A 24,761-nucleotide genomic window follows, 5' to 3' on the forward strand; every position below is an offset into this window, starting at 1 on the left:
CACGGTGGCGCAGCAGGTAGTGTCGCAGTCACACAGCTCCAGGGGCCTTGAGGTTGTGGGTTCGATTCCTGCTCCAGGTGACTGTTTGTGAGGAGTGTGGTGTGTTCTCCCTGTGTCCGCGTGGGTTTCCTCTGGGTGACTGTCTGTGAGGAGTGTGGTGTGTTCTCCCTGTGTCTGCGTGGGTTTCCTCCGGGTGACTGTCTGTAAGGAGTGTGGTGTGTTCTCCCTGTGTCTGCGTGGGTTTCCTCCGGGTGACTGTCTGTAAGGAGTATGGTGTGTTCTCCCTGTGTCCGCGTGGGTTTCCTCTGAGTGACTGTCTGTGAGGAATGTGGTGTGTTCTCCCTGTGTCTGCGTGGGTTTCCTCCGGGTGACTGTCTGTGAGGAGTGTGGTGTGTTCTCCCTGTGTCTGCGTGGGTTTCCTCCGGGTGCTCCGGTTTCCTCCCACAGTCCAAAAACACACGTTGGTAGGCGACTCAAAAGTGTCCGTAGGTGTGTGTGTTGTCCTGTGAAAGACGGGCGCCACCTCCAGGGTGTATTCGCGCCTTGCACCCAATGATTCCAGGTAGACTTTGGACCCACCGCGACCCTGAATTGGATAAGGGTTACAGACAATGAATGAATGAATGATTAAATTGTAAAATATTTGTTAGTTGTGCTGAGTTATTGAAATTGCTAGTTTAATTGGCTAATTGCAAACAGCAGAAAGTTTGAGAAGTTGCTAACCATCGTAACATTCAATGGGCAGGTAGGTGGGGGGTTTATAATTTTGAATACAATTGTAAATTCCACTTGTTGCTTTCTATAACACGACCCGCTCCAACTTCAAAGTGGTTTAATGAATTAAACTGGATAACTGAAATAAGCTGGATGTGATATTACACAGTGTTGGATCCCTCTGTGCAAAATATTTTAGCGGTAGTGTTTTTTTCTTCCTCTGAAGGACTGTTTAATTAATTAGGGTACAGTACAAAACGGTAAACTCAGCAAATGTCGCTAACTGACCTACATCACATGTCTAAGAAGACTTTGCATATCATTAGAATGTTCAGGGATGTCTCATTGTTTTGGTTCAAATTAATGCACACAGCTGAAACAATGATGGATGTCCGTCTGAGGACAGCTGTCTCTAGCGAATCCTCTAATTAACTGTTGCGAATACACAGTCGAAGCAGACAAGACACAAAAGCCGGGTCCGTCCCAGCAGCTTCATTAAAACAGACCCTTTTATTTATTTATTTATTTTTTGGCTGTGTGTGATTATTCCAGTCCATGGCTTACTCTTCCAAGCGCTGACAAAACCTCCTCAATCAACTCTTTCTATTTTTCTCGTGTGTATGTGCTTTTTCTGATTGTTGTTTTAATGAACACGTCCAGTATGAAAAACGGCTACAAAGCATTTTTCTGCTGAACGTTTAGCAGCGTTTAACATGAGAAAAGCCTGGGCTTAGTCCAGCGTGTGGACACTTACGAGCGGAGGGCCGTCCAGGTGCTGTCATGAAACACATTGTGTGTACAAACAAACACGGACAAAGTGACAATATCTGTGAATCTAGCAGCCTTTGATGTTTGAGGACAATGAACACCTGCAGCAGGACGGGACTCTAGTGTGATGTGGCCTTTGTGTGCCCCGCTCTGCCATTGGACGACCTTAATGTTTATTCAACAAAGCCTTGTCTGTGGAGGTTAAATTAGTCGTGCTTTAATGCACTAAGCTTTTTGCATCACTTTCAGCTGCAATTAGAGCCCTGTGGATAAAACCGCTGTGTGAAATTCACGTGGCACTGTGCAAAAGTCTTACCCTATGGTCGCTCATGTTACCCCAATGTTGTCTCCTGTGGGGGCGTGTTCAGGGTCACTCTTGATGTCACATGTGGGTGTGTACAGTGTGAAGACCTCATCTCGTGTGTCACTGGCCCAAAGGAATTGTCAGAACCAATCATTTCATTTTGTCGCATCTCCGTGTCTTAAATTCTTTACAGAAGCATTCACTTGCAGCCTTCCACTAAACTGCAACCACAGATCGCCTGCTCTCATTAGAACAGACTAGTTGCTTGTTGCTCTACCGCATTCATAGTGTGAATGGGGGGTTAGGCAGTCATTAAAATTGTTTGAAGCACATCAAGGTCAAAGGTTAATATAAGGTCAAAGGTCAAAGGTTAATATAAGCAAAAGTCACAGGTTTTGATGAGCATTGGCTAAAGCTAACTCCACTGTATTATTGCAGCAAAGTCTGGGTTTAATAATTACAAATAATATTAGTGTTACCTCAGGTCACTGTGTGAGGGGCTTGGTGTTTTTGGATTGTCTATGAAAAAAGTGTCTTGTGCAAGTGTCCAGAGATGTGAGTGTGTCAGTGACAGTGTGTGATGCCCTGTGATGGACTGGTCTCGGTCGGAGAACATGAACCATGAAGGGGTTACAGAAAATGAATGAATATCATTATTGGGAGAGTTACAAACTACCTGCTCTCATTTACTCAGATACACCCTTCTTTTTTGGATTTTTTAAATTACTGGACTGTACCAGTCAACAGTCTGGACACATCTTCCCATGAGGCATTTGTGGAAAAGGACTATTTACTGCAAAGAACAGTGTATCAGCCCCTACCTCTGCACAACCAAGTTATGGCCTCAAACACATTAAGAAGGCCAGCAGATCTACAAATTAATCTTGGCGAGGTTCACAGCTGTTCACTGAAGGAACAACTGACTGAGAGAACGCAGAGAGTCATCAAAGGTGGCTACTCTGAAGAATTTGTGTTCTTTCATAGTTTTAATGTCCTCTAATGTGAAAAAACAAAGAAAAACCACTGAATGAGAAGATGTCCAAAGTTTTGACTGGTACTGTACCTTCACAATATGTAGAAAATAGCCCAAAACAAAGGAAACCCTCACTGAATGGGTGTCTCCAAACATTTGACTGGTACTATCAGAGACGACATAAACATGGAGAATATAGTACAGCTTCTTAAATGTGTTTTCTCTCGGTTGATTGGGTGGATGCACTCCAAGGAGCCAGTTATTTAAAATAAAATTTAAGGTAGCACTCAGGGTGGCCATTCACATTTCAGAATCATACACTACTACCCTGGCAACCCCTCTGGATTTGGATCTGCTTGAAGCTGAATGGAGGTGAACCCCTACGGTCAACTTCAAAGCTTAGAAGCTTTATTAGCAGTAATAACAGGAGCAACTCCATTTTAAAGCCCAGGTCCTGTGAATGAACACATATGAATGGTGTGTCCACATATTTTGGCTTTGTGCAGTGAAATAGGGATTATCATTCATTATCTGTAACCCTTATCCAGTTCAGGGTCGCGGTGGGTCCAGAGCCTACCTGGAATCATTGGGCGCAAGGCAGGAACACACCCTGGAGGGGGTGCTAGTCCTTCACAGGGCGATACACACTCACACATTCACTCACACCTACGGACACTTTTGAGTCGCCAATCCACCTACCAACGTGTTTTTGGACCGTGAAGAACCCACACTGTCCTCCAGGGTGTGTTCCTGCCTTGCACCCAATGATTCCAGGTAGGCTCTGGACCCACCGCGACCCTGAAGTGGATAAGCGCTAAACAGATAGTGAATGAATGAACTGTAGGGGGATCCCAGGGTGTGTATCTGGTCCTGAGTGTCAGTTTAGTAAAGCTCTGTGTGCTTCAGTTGAGTGCGTTTTCGCTAAATTCACTCATTACAATGCTGTCCACATAGTTTTGGTACAAACCTTCATTGTCTGTATCCACATTGGCACACACATATTGTATGCTATTGCTTTTTACAAGCTTCCACTGTCCAAATCCTAACACACCTCTAGCAAAGATTTCTACGAGGGCCCTAGCAGAAGTTGGTATTAGGTCCTTTTTTTTCCTCCTGTTCTTGACAAAACTTGGACGTTAATGGCCCGAGCTGAAGGTCCAGCTCTAATAGACATGGCTCGCCAGTGTGTAGCTATCAAGTAATGGAAGGTTGATTGAGGTGATGGTGAGCTGAGTGTGGTCAGGGGGCTTTGAAGGCAGGGTTCACCCTGAGGTCACTTTCCTGTTGTCTCAATGGGATTGGGAGAGTGCCGGGTTAAAGTCAGTGTCCCCTCTGTACAATACACATCCACATGACACAGTGATGAGCACCGTGCTGGCTGTAGAACGAGAAAACACACTGTCTAGCCCTTCAGACACACACACACACACACACATTCTCTGGTAGTGGCTGCAGCTTTGGAACACATCCCATGTTTTTTGAATGAGGAGATTGCTCTTGGTTCAAGAGACAACTATAGGTCCTCAATTTTTTAAAGATTTGTGACATCGGGCGACGCCTGGTTAATATCCGTCTCCATCTTTCAGCTTGAAGGAGCCAGACGGACGACTCTGGAGAGCCACGGGGGTCTGTGACACTTGAGTGAACAAGAGAGGAGATATTATAAAGTCAACTTCAGTCGTACAGCAGATTACAGCGACGTTAACATTCAGCTTCAGCTCTGTTATACATGAGCGCTTCAGATGTTGGAAGCATCGTGGTAGATTACACAAGAGCGTCGGCCAAGAATAAACAATTTGAAACTCTTGTACCGCATTCATGCTTTGGCCCAGTATTTCAGCGTGAAAAACCCGTTCACGTTAAAGACATGCAACAGCCCCCAGGAAAAAGTGCGTCTCATTTTAACGTCATTTTTAAACATTTTCTCTGAGTCACTGCTGAAGAATTATGCAGTTCATTGAGCTACTCAACAATACAAATGCAAATCGCATTAAAAACTATACAGCTTTCCTGGGATGTTGCTTCACGTGTTCAAATAAAGCATGCTGTGTGTTGTGGGAAGATAAATAAGCAGATTTCCTAAGTGGGTAATTTGCCAAATGTGCGGCTCCTTTAGACAACTACCTTCCTGTGGATTGGGGGGAGTCTGTAAAACGAAGCTGATCAACCAAAACATATTAGTGTCAGAAGATTTTTTACATTAGTTTGGCACTAATGGGCCCTAGTTTGGGCCCACATAGGCAGCCTAGCTAGGGACCAACAGTTATGTCCAAGGATTAAAAGGTAGCCCTAGAGATGAGCGCCCTCGAGGGTCAGTGGTGGGACAAGGACGGGTTAAATATAGGGCCCATATGGATGGGCTGTACACTGAAAAAAACTACATCTCTTTAAAGTATGACAACCCACTATGGGCCCATGTGTGCCTCATAGATTAAGAGTAACTGGGCTGCCCACATTTATCTGATATGGGCAGCCCACCTGGGTCCTGCTAATAGGTCATGTACCAACTCACACAGAGCCCATGCTAATCTTGAACCAGCTAGCCCATGTTCAACACACATGGGCCCCAGTACGGTGTGCTTGCTGGGATAAGGCTAAAACAATAATAGATACAAAATACAGTGCCTGAAAGCACTTAACTGAGCGTGAGATCTAGAACCTTCAGTTACAGCAATGCTAATATGCCTCCATTACTTGTTAGCTATATCAGGCTCATAGCTTTAGCAGTAAACAAACAGAAACAGACTTCAGACACCAAGCATTTCCTGGTTGGATTTGGTATATGTCTCTAGTGGGAAATTATGTGAATTATAATAATAATGTCGTTCCACAACTAAATATGTCTTCTGCATTTGATCCATCTGTGGCAGTGAACACACACAAGGGCACTAAGGGTACTGCAGTCATGGATGTTCTGGTACCAAACCCAGTCTCTAACCATTAGACCATGGCACCTCCTTGTTTCTCCACTCACAGTCCATTCTCCTAGCTCCACTATTTTGCTCTTTATTTGTTCCACCTTTTCTTCAGTGGTCAGGGCCCCCACAGTTCCACCAAAGCAGGTATGATTCGAGGGATGGGTCATTCTCAGCTCTGCAGTGCCACAGTGGTGGGTTGCTGTGTGAGTCACAGATATAAGTGTGTTTGGTCCTCCTCAAAATGTAAATATTCGATTCAGCTGGCTCATAGCTGTGGTATTTTAGGAAAATAGTGCATGATTATCGGTAGTGAACGGCCAGACATTCGTTTCCTATCCCAGAAAGCAATAAATGTTTGCTCCAAACGTGGCTCATCTGCCGTTCTCTGATGGCCCACATTTGGCCTTAAATGACGGCATTGACTCAGGGTGAGTCTGGCTGCTTCAACGCAGCCACAGGTCCAACTTATATTGGCCAGATGTCAGGTATGTGGTGGAACGAATTTGCCACATCCAAGTCAAGCCCAACTCATGACAGCTGGCCCACATCCGACCCACGTAATACTTGCCAGTGCTGCAACCAACCTGTAAGTGCCAAAACTGAAAGGGATTTGGCCCAAATGTGTCTGATAACAGGAGTATTTCTGACCTCGTGATGAGTAGTTCATTGTGTTGACGGTGAGGGGGTTCAGTTCAAGGCAATGAAACTGGGCGAGACATTATTTTTTAATGTAAAGTAATAGATAATGAGTGAAGCTTTGGAAAAATCCAAGAAACAAAGAAGCAATACGTTTGTATTTTAACGTTTGTGACACGACCAGACAGATTCAGCTGTGCACAGAGAGGTGTGTGTCATTTGAAGCCAGTTGCATGAGGCTTCTTTCCGAATCCTCTGCAGGCTGTGAATCCACCGCGAGGGCCTGGAAATCAGCTTTCACTGCGGCACCGAGACGAAGACTCCTGTCACACAGACCACAGACCGGTCGTCACACGGCAAGGCTTAATGACATTGTCTTCGCCAGGAGCCGTCTAACACCGGCTGAAGAGCCAGATAACCCATCAGGCAGCTGTTAGCTGTAGAATTAGAGACGCCGCACGGGACAATAAGCCTCTGGCAACCGCTCAGACCCGCCGGCTAAATTTAGAGCTATACAGAACGAGAAAGAGAATGAGAGTGTGACAGTGAGAAATAGACAAAAAAAGTGTGAGTGAGATCGTGAGAGAGACATGGATAAGGATGCTCCACAGCACATTATTTCGATTGGAACCACTCATAACAAATGTTTGATAGTGGAAGTTTCTTGAGGGCTTCATTCAAAGACTCAATTGTAAAAAGGATATGGAGGATTTAATCATTTACAGAGAGCACAACTACCACTCGGAGGAAGGACACCGTCTGATTAATGTGTTCCGCTCTTCTCTTCCTTTTTTTTGGCGGCCAGTAAATTCACGGCACATCACAACAGCCTTTCAGACATAATTCCGTCTCCATGGAAACGTCGGCTGCAGTGGCTTTCTCTAATAGCGCTAATTGTACGTTTAGTGTTTTGTAAGTGAATTAAAGTCTTTTGACGGCTTCCTTTGAAAGATAAACTGTCTGTTCGGTGTTGTTAGGACAAGTCTTAAATTGCCCTGCTTTCTGTTTGAAGGATGTTTTTACTCCTCAATCAGACGGGCCAAAGATGTACCCTTTAACCTCCTGATCCCGGCTTCCAACGGCTTCTGTTTATCTTAATTTGGTCCACTTTTATTTGTACACCGCTCTGAAAACAAACGTGAGGGCCCCGACTCTCAGTGAGTATCTAGAAAGGGAGAGTGAGGCAGTAATAATTAAATAAGTAAGAGTCTCTCAGAGTGGAACTAAGAATCAAAGAGGGAAAGGGCAACTGAGGCGAACTAGAACTCCAAAAGTTATAGAAGAAATCTCTAAAGCTGTGTTTCAATTCCTATTTTTACTTGCGGAAGTGTGTAGCGCCTGCGTCACACAAGTGGCCATCCACACGGCAAGTGGAGGAGGGTGAAAGGTGGTGTTGGGTTTTTCAGCCGGAACACTGCGTCACATTGCAGTGCATTCTGGGCAAGTTCTTCCACTGACGTGGACATCTGGGCTAGGGCTAATTTAATACACTTCAGTTCATCCAGAAATTACACAGCCCTTAACATGGCATCAGGGATTCCCCCAAGGAGAAATGGCGAAGTGGGGGAAGGGAAAATCAAAACTAGAACTGAACCGCAGGTTAAGAACTTAAGTGAGAAACCCTGAGACACCAGGAGAAGAAACTCAAACAAAGCCTCTGAATGCGAAGGTACAAGGAGGAGACGTTTACAAGCCGGTTAATCCAAGTTTATCTCTTTTAGCCCGAGGGCTTATTATTCATTAATTCAACTTTATTATGTATCTGTGCTTGATGTTAATCTTTTATTTAAAAGATTTTGGGGAGGACTCGTTTTGTGGGACGTAAACCTGATGTTGGAGAAGAGAAGTTGGCAGCCAAGAGGTGGGATTTCAACGTGTAGAGATGGGTTTGGAGCTCAGGCAGGGGGTGGAAACTCATTACAAACCATGAGAGAAGCTGGAGAGGGATGTGATGATAATGTGTTATACTGACTCAGCCTCTATCTTTGTGCTCCAACACCTGAGAGAACCAAGAGGTTTGTGAACTAGCGACCATTTCAACAGCCCTATAAGCATGGTGGAGTTATAATTCAGCAGAGCAGGACCTCTGAGGGTTTACTAATCCCTCCACCAAGGAACAGACCTGTCCAGATGTTTTGGGCAGAGCAGACTTACAGAAACAAAGGTCAAACCCTCACTCTCGTACATAGCCCTGGATCACAAGTGCCAGTCTTGCTCATCTCATAGGTATCGGATGGTGCTCCAGTGGTCTTTATCCCCATCCAAATTATACAACCTGTGTTCATTCACTACAAAGGGTGTCTAGATATTTATGGACATGACAGTGTAGTGCAAATAATATCTATGCTAATAATATATATGCTGAAGAACTGAAGGAATGACAGTGGTTACGTTCAGTTGATTTATCCTTCACCCTAGCTTCCCCTTCTCTTTCTCTCTGCCCTGAGTTAGTGACCCACTCCCAGGGAGATGTTCCTGCAGAGAGAGTAGCACCACCTCACCCCTGGCTGTTGTCTGTCAAACGCACACTGTGCCCAGGAGACAGCAGTCACAGCCGCATGGTTCAGATCATTATAAAACCCCCCCTCACAACTGACCCCCGATCAGCTCCCTCCCCCACTCTGTCTAATCTTCTAGACCTCATTTACTGCCAGCAGTTTACTGGGCCACACCATTTACGCAACATTTTAATGCGGTTTTTAATTCATTTGTTTTCTTCCAATTAAGTGGTGGCCGTTTGCCTGATAAGTAGGTCTCTCTCTCTCTCTCCCTCTCTGTCTGTCTCTCGCTCTCTCTCTCTCTCTTGAACAGAAGCACCAGGCTGGAAGGATAAGGGCCAGACATTTCTATTACTGTTTTCATATTGACCCTTGTTTGGGCCGTTTCTGTTTACTTTATTTATTGAAACATTTCTCCAACTCTGACAGAGCTGTGAAAACTGTGGGTATGATTAGTGTTGTTGTCATTGTTTCTGTTGTGTATAATAATAATGAATAATAATGTTTTCATCATCAGCAGTATAATAAACATCACATCGTCATCATAATGTGGAGACAGAAATTGAGGGAGATAGATAGATAGATATCAAGAATCATAAAGAGATAAAGTGAATGAAATAAAGATTGGAAAAAGAGAGAGAGAGAGAGAGAGACAGAGAAAGAGAGAAAGAGACAGAGAGAGAAAGAGACAGAGAGAGCAAGAGAGAGAGAGAGAGAGAAAGAGAGAGAGAGAGAGAGAGAGAGAGAGAGAGAGAAAGAGACAGAGAGAGAGAGAGAGAAAGAGACAGAGAGAGAGAGAGAGAGAAAGAGACAGAGAGAGAAAGAGAGACAGAGACAGAGAGAGAGAGAGAGAGAGAGAGATATTCTGACACTCTCCTGAGATCATGCTTCAGCTACAGGCTGCACACAGATTCAAACCTGAATCCCCACGGAACTTTTCACTGTGAAAGCCCTCGAATGCCTCCGAGGCTCAGAGCGGCGTGTCACCACTTTGAGGAACACAAAGTACAAGCAAAATATTCAAAGCCTGATTTGTCCACTTTGATGAGCGAGTCTGTCGAGGAATATTCATCCAGTTTTCATCTTGCGGGTATTTGTAGCTGCGTTTAAAGCCTCTAATTAGCAGATCAGTCTAATTAATTATTATAACTAGGGCTCCAGGGTGTAACTAGTAGTTTGAGTGTCTGCTTTGAATCTGGGGTGGAAGCCAAAAACGCCCAAGTGAAGTTTGAGCGTTGCTGGAAATTCATCTGAACTTCAGTCTGCCGCAGTCTGTTGATGAACGCTGGAGTGAGCTGTGGGCCGGGGAATGGAGGTGGACCGATGGACAGACTAAGAGCAGATATGCAGTATTACTTTAGCAGGCAGCTATGTTGAGTACACACAGGATTATGGGTACTGCGTATACAAATGTTTTTGCCCAATGTAGCAATGAGTGAATGAATACATGCCTACACATGGTAACGTCCAGTTCCTGATTTTATTTATTTATTTATTTATTTTCGTACATGATGAAAACACACCTAACAACAAACATAATTCATTTTAATTGTTATCAGATTAACCACACACTGTAAAATATTTCTTGTAAATTTTACAGTAAAATAGTGGCAGCAGAATTTTACCGTATTTTTACAGGAACACTACTGTATTTCAAATTTACAGCATATTACTGTAATTGTATAATACAATAATTTACTGTAAATACTGTGATTTACAGTAAAATAGCGGCAGCAGAGTTCCCAGCCATTTACTGTATTTTTACAGGAACACTACTGTATTTCAAATTTACAGCATATTACTGTAATTGTATAATACAATAATTTACTGTAAATACTGTGATTTACAGTAAAATACTGTAGCAGACTTGCTGTAAATTTACAGCAAATTTTTTACAGTGCAGCACTGATGGCTTTCTATGCAATATATTTTGCTTCTGCATTGAGCTGCTAACGAGCAACGAGGGCCGAAAAGGGAGCCCTAGAACCACTGCTGTGAAATAATTTGTGATACTGCTCACGTATAAAAACTATTATCCAGTTTGCTTCTGGTGTTGTATATTTACACACCACACTGAAATATAATCCATCTATGTTTCTAATAACAGAAATGAGTGCTTTATGGCACATCCATAGCCACATCTCTCGCTACTGAGAAAAAGGATTTAACATAATATACATGCAATATTTGTTGTTATATACATCAAGAACCACAAGTGAAAGAGGTCTGGGTCTTCACTGTGTAATTAATGTCGAATAAACTAAAGTTAACTAAGGAGAAAACGCAAATTGAGGCCATTATTGTGATTAAAAGATGGGATTTCTCGGCTGAAAGAGAGAGGGAGAGATTTCCTCTCGTTTAGTACCGCTTGTGCATGTATTTAGAGCAATTCCACACTGTCTGATCCCAGGACACAGCTTAGATACATTGTGCAGACTTTAATTGCTGCTCCGTACAGTCACCCACGTTTCGCTCAGCTGCTCTGGAACATCGAGTCTGTAATGGGGGTCTGTAAACTGACTGATCTAATCTCTGTGTGTGAGGTGCTCTTATTAGAAGCTCCACCTGAGTGGGGGTGGGTTGGGGGTTATGCACATGTGCCAGTGATATCGGTCAGGGGGTATTTTAGGGGGGTGTACGTTTTGGGGGGTTTGCATGGCAGCTTTCCCCACTCTCTTCCACTTCATTTGACTAAAACACCTCTAATCCCTCATAAATAATCTGTCAAATGGCTTCCTCTCGTCTCCACACATTCACCTGTCTACGTGCCCCCCACTCACTGACCCATATTTGTGAACGCTCTCAGGGTAGCAAAGCTAATGTAGGAGCAGTTCTGGTCTTTATATTCAGTTGGAAATAACATACAGACGTTTCCAGCTGAATTATACCATGCTCCGTGTATAAGAACCGTGACTGTACCTTATTATAAACGAATAAATAAAAAAGCTTCAAGCCATTCTTAATTAATCCTTTGTGAAAGGCTTTGGTTAAAATACCACAAGGATTAAACCCCACAGCTGAGGTCCCTGTATAAATAAAAAGGCCAGTTTCGGCGCCTGTTCCTTTAAATGATAATGAGCCCCTCGCTGTTCACCCAGACCCTAGCAGTGAGGAGCAGAAGCTCTGTTTTTTAGCCATTTTTACTCTCTCTGTTCTCATCTTCTCTTTAATTATAGACTCCAGATAATGTGCACATCCTTTGATCTTTTTTTTTTTAACAATATATCCACTTTAATTGATTTGCAACAACTTTTAAAGAGTAAGAGTGAGCCTCTTCTTTAGTGAATATAGCATACAAAACAGTGCGGAACTACCATCTTAATTTAGTTACACAGGCGGGGATGACTTGATCTTACATCATTACGTGTGATAAACATGGCCCCTGGCCTCTTACCTGAGCCTTACGAACGTTGTAGAGAAAAGCGTGTAAGTGCTGACACATCAGCAGATGTGAAAGCAGCTCGGTTTTTCTCTTCCTAAGAAACAGCTGTGTCTGACAGCTCTGTGTGGTGTTTTATCTTCACTGCAGCGCTTATCTGACTCATTCATGAGGTTCAGTGCCCTGCAAGCTGACACATTTACACACTGAAGTCTAACACAGTCCAATTAAAGTACATCAAAGAACAATTAACATAGTGAATAGGCTGTGGTCAATGTGATTAAAACACAAACCTCTCCGTCCAAATTCACTGTAAGTGCAATGACTAGGTCAGGTCTCAGTAGTCTGGAGATGAACAGTGTAGAGTGGTTAATAAACTGTTAAATGGATTATGTTAACGAGTCTATACCAGAACTCAGTTATTGAAAATTATGGAAAATCAATTAGAAGTAAGAAAAAAGGTATTATGAATTTACATGACTCAAACGTGTTGCACATGAATAAATGATATTACATTGACGCAATTCTTGCCCAAAGACGATAGCAAGTGTGATTATGTAACATTTTTAATTCATGTGGAGCAATCTGATGCATCTCTGACATTTGTTTCCCACTGTATAATTAAGTCTATGAATTAAGTCACAACTGAACTCGGAAAACTGCACCCACCCCCAAACCCCCTCCTTTCAAACTACACAGATATGACATGCAGTGTAATGTTAGAGCTAAATATATTTGTGTATCAGCTGATGTAGCTATAATGATGTATCAGTCTTTCCCCTAACTCCGGCCGTTCCCCAATTCCAGCCACTGCCGTATATGGTGCGATTCCACTCTCCCTCTCTCTTCGCCAATCGCATTGGGTAAAACAATAAAACATAAGATCAAGCCTTAGTAGGGCATTTAAACATCGGTCTTGCAAGAAATCACATATCGTAACAATATTTAAGATATTTCTAACAGTGTTGTAATTCTTTGTGTGCAAAACTGCATGTGGAACACAACACATTTCCATTTCACAACAGATATTTCCCTCAGTGTGAAAGTTAGCTTAGCGGTTAGCTTCCTTTTCTCTGAGGGGAAAATCTACCGCCATTGTAATCCTTACATGTAGAGTACGGATACCAACACAGGACAAACTTGTACAAGATCAGGGTTCATTCATTGATTCATTCATTCATTATCTGTAACACTTATTCGGTTCGGGGTCCAGAGACTACCTGGAATCATTGGGCGCAAGGCAGGAATACACCCTGAAGGGTTGCGCCAGTCCTTCACAGGGCAACACAGACACACACACACACACTCACACCTAAGGACACTTTTTGAGTCGCCAATCCACCTAACAACGTGTATTTTTGGACTGTGAGAGGAAACCGGAGCACCCAGAGGAAACCCACACAGACACAGAGAGAACACACCACACTCCTCACAGACAGTCACCTGGAGGAAACCCACACAGACACAGGGAGAACACACCACACTCCTCACAGACAATCACCCGGAGGAAACCCACGCAGACACAGGGAAAACACACCACACCCCTCACAGACAGTCACCCGGAGGAAACCCACGCAGACACAGGGAGAAGACACCAAACTCCTCACAAACAGTCACCCGGAGCGGGAATCGAACCCACAACCTCCAGGCCCCTGGAGCTGTGTGACTGTGACACTACCTGCTGCGCCACCGTGCCGCCCAAGATCAGGGTTTTCAAATCAAATGCTGCAACTGTTTAACACATAGATGTTTGTTGACAGGTTTATTGGCTTAGAATTTACATTCTGCAAGAGTTCAGAATTCTGTACAGTTTCTGCGTAGAAACCACTACAGCATTACGGGTCAAAAATAGACCCAGATCGTATTCTTGAACTTCACGCACTCACAGCTGGTGTGAGAGTCTACACAGATTAATAACAGCGTATTCTGTGTGGCATGTCGTGAAACATTGCAGCAAATTTACTGTTTCGGGTGTGAAATTAGCTTTAGGGTGGTGCCTGGTAATCACACCATAGTCAGCACGTGTCAGCTTGCGACAACATTAGGAAAATGATAAAGTGGGCTAGCTAGGGTTAATTTCTCTGCAACTTTGCATGTGTTATGTTGTGGATGCTGGTATATTTCTAGTGAATTATAAACATAAACCAGTTTTGAAACCTGGTTGGTTGTGTCTTTTTTTATTCTTCAACTTTATAGATTTACATCAGTTTATACATTATTTGGTTTTCATGTTTAAATCCATCATATTCCAATGCTAGCAAATACAGCTACAGTAAAATGCTTTTAATAATTAGCTAGCTAGTTATAACCCTTTCCAAGGTCTTTTGTCAGCAACGCACCCACACACTCAACTACTTCCATCTACAGCCCACAGCCACATACGTATAATGTGTCCCCCAGTGGGTAGAACTTTCCCCACCTCTGCTCTAATGAGTAGTTTGACTACTATTCCAAGAAATCACCAGCTAAAATAATCGCCTCACATCAGGAAAATTCTTATTTCATGTAAAATTGTCTATTAATTTTCCAACATTACTTTTTGAGTGAAAGGAGTAGAAAACACGTTCCTCTCATTTTGATTCAATCTGCTTCCAGCTGCTTTTTCCTTTGTCTGTTCCCAGAGTCAGACCTCTACTTGATATCCGTTTTTGCACCTAGCTTTCACTGGCACTGACAAAACAACTGGAAATGGGTGATGTGTAGATGTTGCCAAGCAACCGTTTATGGAAGTAAAAAAATAAAAAATAAACCTTTCTTTCTCCTCTAATTTCCTGGACATGTTGACTGTTTTTTATGTTTACTAAATGTAAATAAGGTATAACAATATACAGGGTGGACCATTTATATGGATACACTTTAATATAGTGGGAATGGTTGGTGATATTCCTGTTTGTGGCACATTAGTATATGGGAGGGGGGAACTTTTCAAGATGGGTGGTGACCATGGTGGCCATTTTGAAGTCGGCCATTTTGGATCCAACTTTTGTTTTTTCAATGGGAAGAGGGTCATGTGACAAATCGAACTTATTGGGAATTTCACAAGAAAAACAATGGTGTGCTTGATTTTAACTTTACTTTATTCTTTCATGAGTTATTTGCAAGTTTCTGACCACTTATAAAATGTGTTCAAAGTGCTGCCCATTGTGTTGGATTGTCAATGCAACCCTCTTCTCCCACTCTTCACACACTGATAGCAACACCGCAGGAGAAATGCTAGCACAGGCTTCCTGTATCCGTAGTATCCATATTTCCATGGTGGCCGCCATGGTCACCACCCATCTTGAAATGTTTCTCCCCTCCCATATACTAATGTGCCATAAACAGGAAGTTAATATCACCAACCATTTCCATTTTATTAAGGTGTATCCATATAAATGGCCAACCTTGTATATTGTCAGGGCTGCACAGGGAAGACAAGGAGGTGGACGTACATGCAAGGAACTTGAGAAGGTGCAAAATCCATGAGAATTACTCATTTGGAAAATTGTTGTAAAAATATAATAAGATTATTTAACTTATTTCTAACTTATTTTTACCAGTTTTAGATCATTTTATCTACAGGAAGTGTCTTATTCCATCGGCAGATATTTTTGCTTCTTTGAAGCATCATTTTATGTTATTTCTTGAATTAAGAATTAATTTTTGTTAACGTTTGAATCTTATAACAAACATTTAAGTGATATTTGACTTTGTATCTTCACACAGAACATGTGTATCCTCACACAGCAAAATTTATAGCAGAATACATGTAGCTAGAGTATGTTTTGTCTCGCCAATTGGCCCATTTCCATTAATAAGAATCCTCTATATCATATTTTTTTGCTATAACCCCATAGTTTACAGGCTTATAAATGTACTATAGTTAAGGTCAAGACGTATGTTCACACGTCCGTATGTGTCCTGTTACAGATTCCTCAGATCAGCTACGCCTCCACAGCCCCAGAGCTCAGCGACAACAACCGCTATGACTTCTTCTCTCGAGTTGTCCCTCCAGACTCGTACCAGGCCCAGGCCATGGTGGACATCGTTAAGGCTCTGGGCTGGAACTACGTCTCCACTTTGGCCTCTGAGGGCAACTATGGAGAGAGCGGAGTGGACGCTTTCATTCAGATCTCCCGAGAGGCAGGTAATCAACAATCTCTAACCATGTTTTCTATAAAGCTACACAATACATGTTTAATGCTAGCCCTGTGACTTCACTTATCACTCGTATTTACAATGTGAAATGAGTCTGTTAGTGTTAGTGCTCGGATTGAATTATTCCATGAATGTCTGAAAAGGGCAGGAATGGGGACACGAGTTACACGCTGAATGACTGGCAACTTGACGGATTCTCAGTAGGGATTCATTTCACCACAGAGCAATAGCTGCAGCTTATAACAAAATCTAAATTCCCATTCTCCTGTAATCACATGGCTAGGACTTGAAAGAGTCCATTTGTGAACTTTTTTGAAACAACTACGGAATATCACTATCACTTCCTTTTTTTAATCTTGGTGGTGGATCTGCTGAATTAGGACTTCGCTTGTGATTCATCCCCTGAAGAGACCTGAAGATGTACAAATCTAATTAAAGGGAGCACTTGAGTTGCTGGAGTAACTTTAGTGGCAAAGTCAAACCAAAATCTAAACCTGATTCTAACAGAAATACGGACAGAGATATGGCTATGTGACAAAGAAAAGCTGCATCGTAGGCTTGGAAAAGGAGTGTGATACATTTAGCAGCATGCAAACCTCTTTCCTTACAGTCACACACTTACCTTACCTTTACATTTGACCCTCTATATATGCCTCATCAGCTAATTACAAAGCCATGAAGGGAACTGAATGAGGTGTGCGACTGTGGCTCTCAAGGCCCGGCTCAGGTTTGACACTCCTGAGGCAAAAGCTTTTTTGTATCTCAACTGAACTAGAATTATCAGTCCTATTAATAACCCACACAGCACTGGACCTCCCACAGTGCCCTAAAAGTTTGTCAAAAAAAGAGCATGTCCAGGAGAGCTGTGTGCATTTATACCCATCTGCTGTCACTAAGTTCTCTGGGGTCATTAATATAGATTGGAGTGGGTCACCTTCAGGAAGACAAATTTCAGCATCAGTGTCCATCTTCTTCTGACGCAGGAGGCCTGTGCATCGCCCAGTCCATGAAGATCCCCCGAGACCCCAAACCTGGAGAGTTTGACAAGATCATTAAGAGATTAATGGAGACCCCAAACGCCCGAGGGGTCATCATCTTCGCCAACGAGGATGACATCAAGTAAGTTTTTTTTTTTTTTAAAGTCATATTTTCACAAATGCTGGGGAATGGAAATGATGATGGCACCCTAGTCGTATAAATATGAGCAATTTGTTTTTATGAGATTGACTCATTACCAAAATGATGCTGCAGCAGAAATGGCTCACACCTGGGCTTTGATTGCACCTCGGGAGGAAAATGGCAGTAAATTAAGTGATGTGTTCAATGTCAGCGGATGGAAATTGCCTTCCAACATAATAATATGCATTAGAAATATTCCACCAGTACCAGTTTAAAAGATTGTCAGCACTGGGATTGATGGAGGGTAAAACAGAAGCAAACTTTCAATGCTTAAAAACGTATGTCCGTAAGTGTCTGAATATGGTTTATACCGAGTACATTCAACCACCTTCATTTACACCCATAGATGCTGACATTCAGTGTTGTGCACGCGGTTTGTACAATCTCCAAAGAAAGGCGTAAGCCATTAGAGGACACTCTGGAACAGCCAAAGGTCACCCGTGTCTAGGTCTGAAAGATAAATACTGTGATTTAAAACAATGCAACGTTCAAAACACAAGAGCTGCCATTTTAATTGTAGCCTGCGTAAATAACAATGTTTTAATGCTTTAAAGTGGGACAATTATCTTCTATAACAGAGTTAAACCAATCAGAGGTGCCGTGTATATCACAACAGTCGCAACTGAAAGAGAACTCAAACTTACAGGTAGATCTTTTTGTGCAGAACTGGGACTTTAATAGAATATAATTCCAGTTTAAAGGAACACTATTTTTACCGTAAAATTACAGCTTCAAAATCACAGTGACCTGTAATAGCGAGAATAGAGCCTCAGTCACTGCTATTCTGGACTCAGCACTGCAGAAACTGCACTGTGTAGGGTGGCCAGTTCTGAGATGGTGAAAAAGACGACACGTCTGGGGGGGGGTGCTGAACCTATGTGTGTTTTTAGGTCCTTTACACCTTTATTTTCTACACATAACATGGGAATTTCTTTTTTAATTCATCCGAGAACTTACATTTACGTTTCGGCATAGCTGCTCGAGATGAGGGTAGGTACATGAGCTTTGCCTGACGTAAACAAGGACTACTGACGTGCAGACTGACCAATTAAATGTTTACACAGAAGGTTATCGACCAATAACGGTAGCGCTACAGTCAGACCGTCCAATCAGAAGATTTTAGGCTACTTCACCACGCCCCCTTCTCACTCAAGCGAACCAATCGGAGTAGGGGAGGGCGGGACTAGTTTGTGAACGAAACGCTTCTCGAAGTTCTATGTAAACTCTAGAAAAACAATTCCTTTAAATCTTACATGCAGCATTGGTTTAAAAATATTCATAATTAAAAATAAATAAAAAATTAAATAAAATCTCAACTAGATATTTTCCTCAAATCGTTCAGCAAAAGCAGCAGTATGTTCTCAAGGCTAAAGGCCATCAAACCTTTATGGAACCTTAATGTTCCAACATCTGGTGTGTCAGTTCTTCTCAGACGAGTAGAAACTGAATTGCAGTGAAGGGGGACAGACTACAGTAGAAAGACTCAATAAGCACATGTGCCCAAACATTTGGCCGTGTCGTGCTTATTTAAAGGTGCCTGTTGTGTTCTCTTGTAGTCAGACACAATCCTGTAATGGCCAGAGTGTTCAGTCTTTTCTGTTCAGGAAAAACCCATTGTCTGGGACAGGTCACGATGCTATGATGCTGTAAACACACTAATGTCATAAATGTGATGATGTTGCAGCAGTAACAAGGACACAAGTGGATTAACGTTTGTCCCGGCCGACCTGTGTTCTGACGCGTTAGATCTAGGCTTGAGGGTGAAGCGAAGCAAATGTATGGGCTGGAAAACAAGATCCAGCACATTTGGTTTCAAATCATAAGAAGCATAATTAGAAGGAGTCCCTTTGATGTTTTGATAAGCTAATATGGGGCGTGTCGTCTTTGACAAGCATGAAGTCATATCTGCATGAAAATTAAATCAGGCTTTGAGCAGCAGAAGAAGAGCGAAGAGCGAGACAAGTAAGAGCTTGATGAGCGTCCTCGCATCAAATGACCATGACCCTGCTTTAAAGAGATAGTTTGGGGGAATGTAGCTCTCAGGACAAACTGGACAAAGGCTATAGGATGCTACTATCGTGTTCAGTTGTATGATACACAAGGTGTTTAAAATAAAAATAAAAAGCCACTTAAAAATACTTGACCTTTTTATTTGAGCAGCCTAGACCAGGGGTAATTAATTAAAATTCATTAAGGTCCAGTTAGAGAAAGGTCTGGAAGATAATGTATAACCTGTATTATGACCAGTGCCATATCCTGCATACTGAAGTAACTTTGTATTTCTAGCAACATTTTACGTAGTTAACAGCATTTTAAAGCAAATTACCCTTTCAATTACATTTCAATATCATTTATAAATATTATACATAACAAATACTCGAAATAAAATCTCGTTTTTTCATTTCAAGTAAAAAAACAATGATTTTGAAAAACAATAACGCATATTTAAATTAATTCCCAAAAGAAAAAGTCATTCATGGAGGCTAAAGTTTGGAGACAATGAAAACAACGAAAAAAACTTGTAGTTCTAGTTTACTTACAGCTTCGTATAACCAGCAATCTGATTGGTACTTATTGCTGGAGGGCGGGACTTTATCAGTTAACAGCAAGCTGATTGGCTCTTTATGCTGAAAGGGCGGGAATCCATGTTCACCGTTATGGGAATTTCAACCCGTAGTCGTCCCCTTATTTTTATAGTTTCTGGACTTAACTCACACAACACCGCGGTCCCAAAAGAGCCTTCATCACGTCCCTCGGGCTATTTTAACTTGCCCCAGGACAGCGGCGTGTAGAGCCCTGCCCTGTGTGTGTCACTCATTGCAGTCACAACGCTCATCATAATGCACAGATCTGATTGGCTGAGTAGCCTCACGTGTGATAGGCAGGAACGAATGTGATTAGTCTGTTAATTTCCTGGAGCACTAAACCTGAACCGTAATGACTGGAAGAGTCGCAGAATTTAAAACACTCAGCATCTATTTGTGACCCCTGGCCGAAACTCTATGGCCAATATCTGTGGAAATCTGCTCATCTATGGAGAGAGATTAGTCTCAAAATACTTTACAAATGTGTAAATGATAATCCACAAATTAAGTCACAAATATGTTTCACTGTTCACAAATGAACACATCACATTCTGTGTCTCACCGTCTGCAGTTTGTACAAATACAGTCACATTCATAAACACATGTGTTTGGTTTTCATAGATATACAACAATTTTATGCGAAAATAAATACATTTGTTTAAATTTACATTGCAAATATTTGTAAAGTCGAAGTCTCGAATTTAAAATGTATTTGTAAAATGTAGAATCTGCGTTTGTGGATCAAGTCACTCACATGTTTTTCGTGACGTACATTTGTTCATTTCCTCTCGCGGGTTTTTGGATTTTGAGACTTCCGCCTTTCGCACTTCACCCGCTCCAAATACAAACGCAGCCTGATCCACAAAAGTGGCCAGCAGGCGAACAAGACACCGCTAGGTGGCACTGTTGTTTTCCCCAGTGTTTCAGGACTGACCTGTTGCTGTCAGGGCCACAGCAAAACAACCCCCTGTAGGCGGGACTATGACTCCATTGGCTGCCGCAGTAAATATAGACAGATAACTCTGGCTGCTGATTGGCTAAATAAAAGTGATGACCAATGAGAAGCGCATATTCCGTTGCGTAGCCGTGGGGTATCTGCCCCTCCCTTATCTGTAACAAATCACCCGTTTTAACAGTCCAATCTCAAAATTACGAAACATATCAGTCCCGTATCATTCCAATAACCAACACGGCTTTAGTACAAATGCGAGATGAATTTAACGTATTTTATTTGACAACCCTAGTCTGCAGCGAAATTAGGGAAGTTCCACTGGATTTTAACGTCGTTAAATTTAGGGCACCTTCAAAAGTGTTCCCCAGTGCTCCCCCTCCTAACTGTCTGTGATATGAGGCTGAATTCAGCGGTTTGGGGGCTTTTTGTTTGAATTTCCACATTAAATGCTGCGCAAATCCGTCTTCGTTTAAGTTGCTCCCTACATACAAAAACAACAGTGCCACCTAGCGGTGTCTTGTTCGCCTGCTCGCCACATTTGTGTATCAGGCTGCATTTGTATTTGGAGCGGGTGAAATGCGGAAGTCTCAAAATCCAAAAACCCGCGAGAGGAAATGAACAAATAATCGTCACGAAAAACACGCGAGTGACTCGATTCACAAACGCAGATTCTACAATTTACAAATAAATTTTAAATTCGAGACTTCGACTTTACAAATATTTGCATTGTAAATTTAAACAAATGTATTTATTGTCGCATAAAATTGTGATTATATCTATGAAAAACAAACACGTGTGTTTATGAATGTAACTGTATTTGTACAAACTGCAGACCGTGAGACACAGATTGGGATGTGTTCATTTGTGAACAGTGAAACATTTGTGACCTGTGTTTAATTTGTTGATTAACATTTACGCATTTGTAAAGTATTTTGAGACTAGTCTCTCTCCATACTCATCTAACAATCCTCTCAATTTAAAGCTTCACGTAGGATTCAGGAACATTTCTTTGAGGATTTGATTGCATTTAGCCACAGAACCATTATTGAGGACACACACTGATACTGGATAGTTAGTGCTGGATTATAAACTCCATTCCAACTCATCCCTAAGGTACTTGTTGTTGCTGCATTAATCCAGAGAATGCATTCATTGCGTCCCATGTTTTTCTAGGGACACTATATAAGCTGTGTGATGGGTTTTATTCTTCTCCAGTTTTCAGTGCAGTTACTCCAGGCTTTTTCCTGTGGAAAAAGCCCTGACGCTCCTATTGGATTCCAGTCATTTGCAACATTCATATTACACACACCCCTCAGCCTGAGGCCAACACAGATATTCCTCATAATGACTTTCCATAATTGTTAATGAAGAGTCATTTATGGAGGCTAAAGCATGGAGACAATGAAAACAATGAAAATGTTTAAGTAATTCAAATAAAAACAGAGGTGCCTTTTAATCGCCTTTTAGAGAGACTTCAGTAAGGCTCCGATGTGAAAAAGTGAACTTCCCCTTTAAACAACAGCGACGTGGCCCTGAGCTGCTGACCCGAGCCGCTGTGTGTATTGTATCTGCTGTAAAATGTCAGTTCAGGAGGGCAGAGGTGTGAAGGCTGTCTGCAGCCTCGTCTTTGCTGGTTTTATCTCCAGCTTTCCCTGACCTTTGCCTATTGCGTTGTTGGGCTCTGATATTTAAGACAGGTGCAATGTGTCTCTTCCATCTCGACTGCACCTTCTCCACAGACTTTGACAGCTTCAATGGCTGAGGTAGTGAAGGACGAACAAACCCCAAGTGGAGATGGAGAGATGTAAAACCTTCACCTGCGGCGGTCCGGAGTGACAGGCTGTCAGACTGTGAATCAGGGTCAAAGCCTCAATCAAGAACGGCGGAAATGGGCGTTAAATCAATGAACTGAACACCTGTAAAAGTCCAGTTTAGCTCTTTAATAAATGTCCGTATTATATTTGCAACAACGTGATTCTCAGCCCCCTCCAGGGTGTATTCCTGCCTTGCGCCCAGTGATTCCAGGTAGGCTCTGGACCCACCGCGACCCTGAACTGGATAAGGGTTACGGATAATGAATGAATGAATGAATTAAATATACATTTTCAAAAAGCAACCAAAGTATATGCAGAAATTGTTGGAAAGCCCTCGATTTCCATGCACCAGATGCAGATCTGCACCTTGCAGGGATTCATGATTGAGCCTTTAATCTGAGCTGACTCTGAGCCAGACTTAACAAACCTGTACGCTGCAGTTCCACTCTTATTACGGCTCGTGCCACTGTGAGCAGACACCGGTATGCGAATTCAAATAAGACGTAATTATGTCCCACTCTAATGACTCACTCCAGTGTTTTGAGAAGTCGGATTAGAAAGGACTGCCCTCAGATTGCTTCTGCCAGCTCTTGTGCCTGTTTAGTTGAATCATCTCTGGCAGTTCATTTGAATCAATACGGCACTTGTTAGTAAGACAGGACATAGTGGCCTGCTGGGGATTGTATAAATTGACCACCCTGCTGTCGTGTGATTCCGATAGTCCTTTACACAGCGTGAGTTTCAACATGAAGCTGAGCGCTTTGTCTCAGGACTTGTGGACACTTATAATTGGTGAGCTCGGTGTTCAGCTGTGCTCATGCAGCTTGTGTAATCTCCACAGAGCAGCACAAAATGAAACGGGAGGTAGCACAGGTGCTGAAGGTCACCACGGGCAATGCAATGTGAGCTAGAGGCACCCAAAGAGCTGTATCTTTGGAGTGATACATCTCCACATCATTGAGATCAGTTGTATAGGACTGCTACGGATAATCAATGTGTTAAATACCTCTAATCAAAATAAAGTACTTGATAGTGTCATATATTATTGATATTAACAGTCCCCAACAACTGCCATTTTCAGAACAACCTGCCGTCTACAGTCAACCACTCTCTGGTGTCCTTATCGATGTCACTTATCGATATGTCGATAGGTAGTTTCATATTAAATCGGATTTCCTCAGGTGCATAACACCACTGTACATGGTTAACCAAGCAATTTCTTATCATCGCGAATACCTAATATTTACCACGAGGGGCTTTATGCTAAGCATAATTCCCTGCTTATTCAGTTAGCAGTTATTTTTCCTGATAAGATTATTTTAGACTATCGTATAATGGAGCTTTAGGGCCATGGCATTGAAAAATTTTTTTATCTCAGAATTATTCCGACAGGGCGGCACGGTGGCGCAGCAGGTAGGTGTCGCTGTCACACAGCTCCAGGGGCCTGGAGGTTGTGGGTTCGATTCCCGCTCCGGGTGACTGTCTGTGAGGAGTGTGGTGTGTTCTCCCTGTGTCTGTGTGGGTTTCCTCCGGGTGACTGTCTGTGAGGAGTGTGGTGTGTTCTCCCTGTGTCTGCGTGGGTTTCCTCCGGGTGACTGTCTGTGAGGAGTGTGGTGTGTTCTCCCTGTGTCTGCGTGGGTTTCCTCCGGGTGACTGTCTGTGAGGAGTTGGTGTGTTCTCTCTGTGTCTGGGTGGGTTTCCTCCGGGTGACTGTCTGTGAGGAGTGTGGTGTTCTCTCTGTGTGTGCGTGGGTTTCCTCCGGGTGACTGTCTGTGAGGAGTTGGTGTGTTCTCCCTGTGTCCACGTGGGTTTCCTCCGTGTGCTCCGGTTTCGTCCCACAGTCCAAAAACACACGTTGGTAGGTGGATTGGCGACTCAAAAGTGTCCGTAGGTGTGAGTGTGTG

At 42.7% G+C, this 24,761-nt stretch overlaps 1 protein-coding gene across 1 annotated transcript in view; it reads left to right on the plus strand.

Annotated features, from left to right (window-relative positions):
- Positions 1-24,761, plus strand: part of grm6a (glutamate receptor, metabotropic 6a) — a 79,975-nt gene that overhangs the window by 25,229 nt on the left and 29,985 nt on the right. Inside the window, exons 3-4 of the mRNA XM_066644167.1 lie at positions 16,100-16,316; positions 17,311-17,446. Of these exons, the coding sequence (XP_066500264.1) occupies positions 16,100-16,316; positions 17,311-17,446 (353 nt within the window). The remainder of the gene's footprint in view (positions 1-16,099; positions 16,317-17,310; positions 17,447-24,761) is intronic.

This window comes from Hoplias malabaricus, chromosome 14, assembly GCF_029633855.1.
Source record: "Hoplias malabaricus isolate fHopMal1 chromosome 14, fHopMal1.hap1, whole genome shotgun sequence".
Taxonomy (NCBI): Eukaryota; Metazoa; Chordata; class Actinopteri; order Characiformes; family Erythrinidae; genus Hoplias; species Hoplias malabaricus.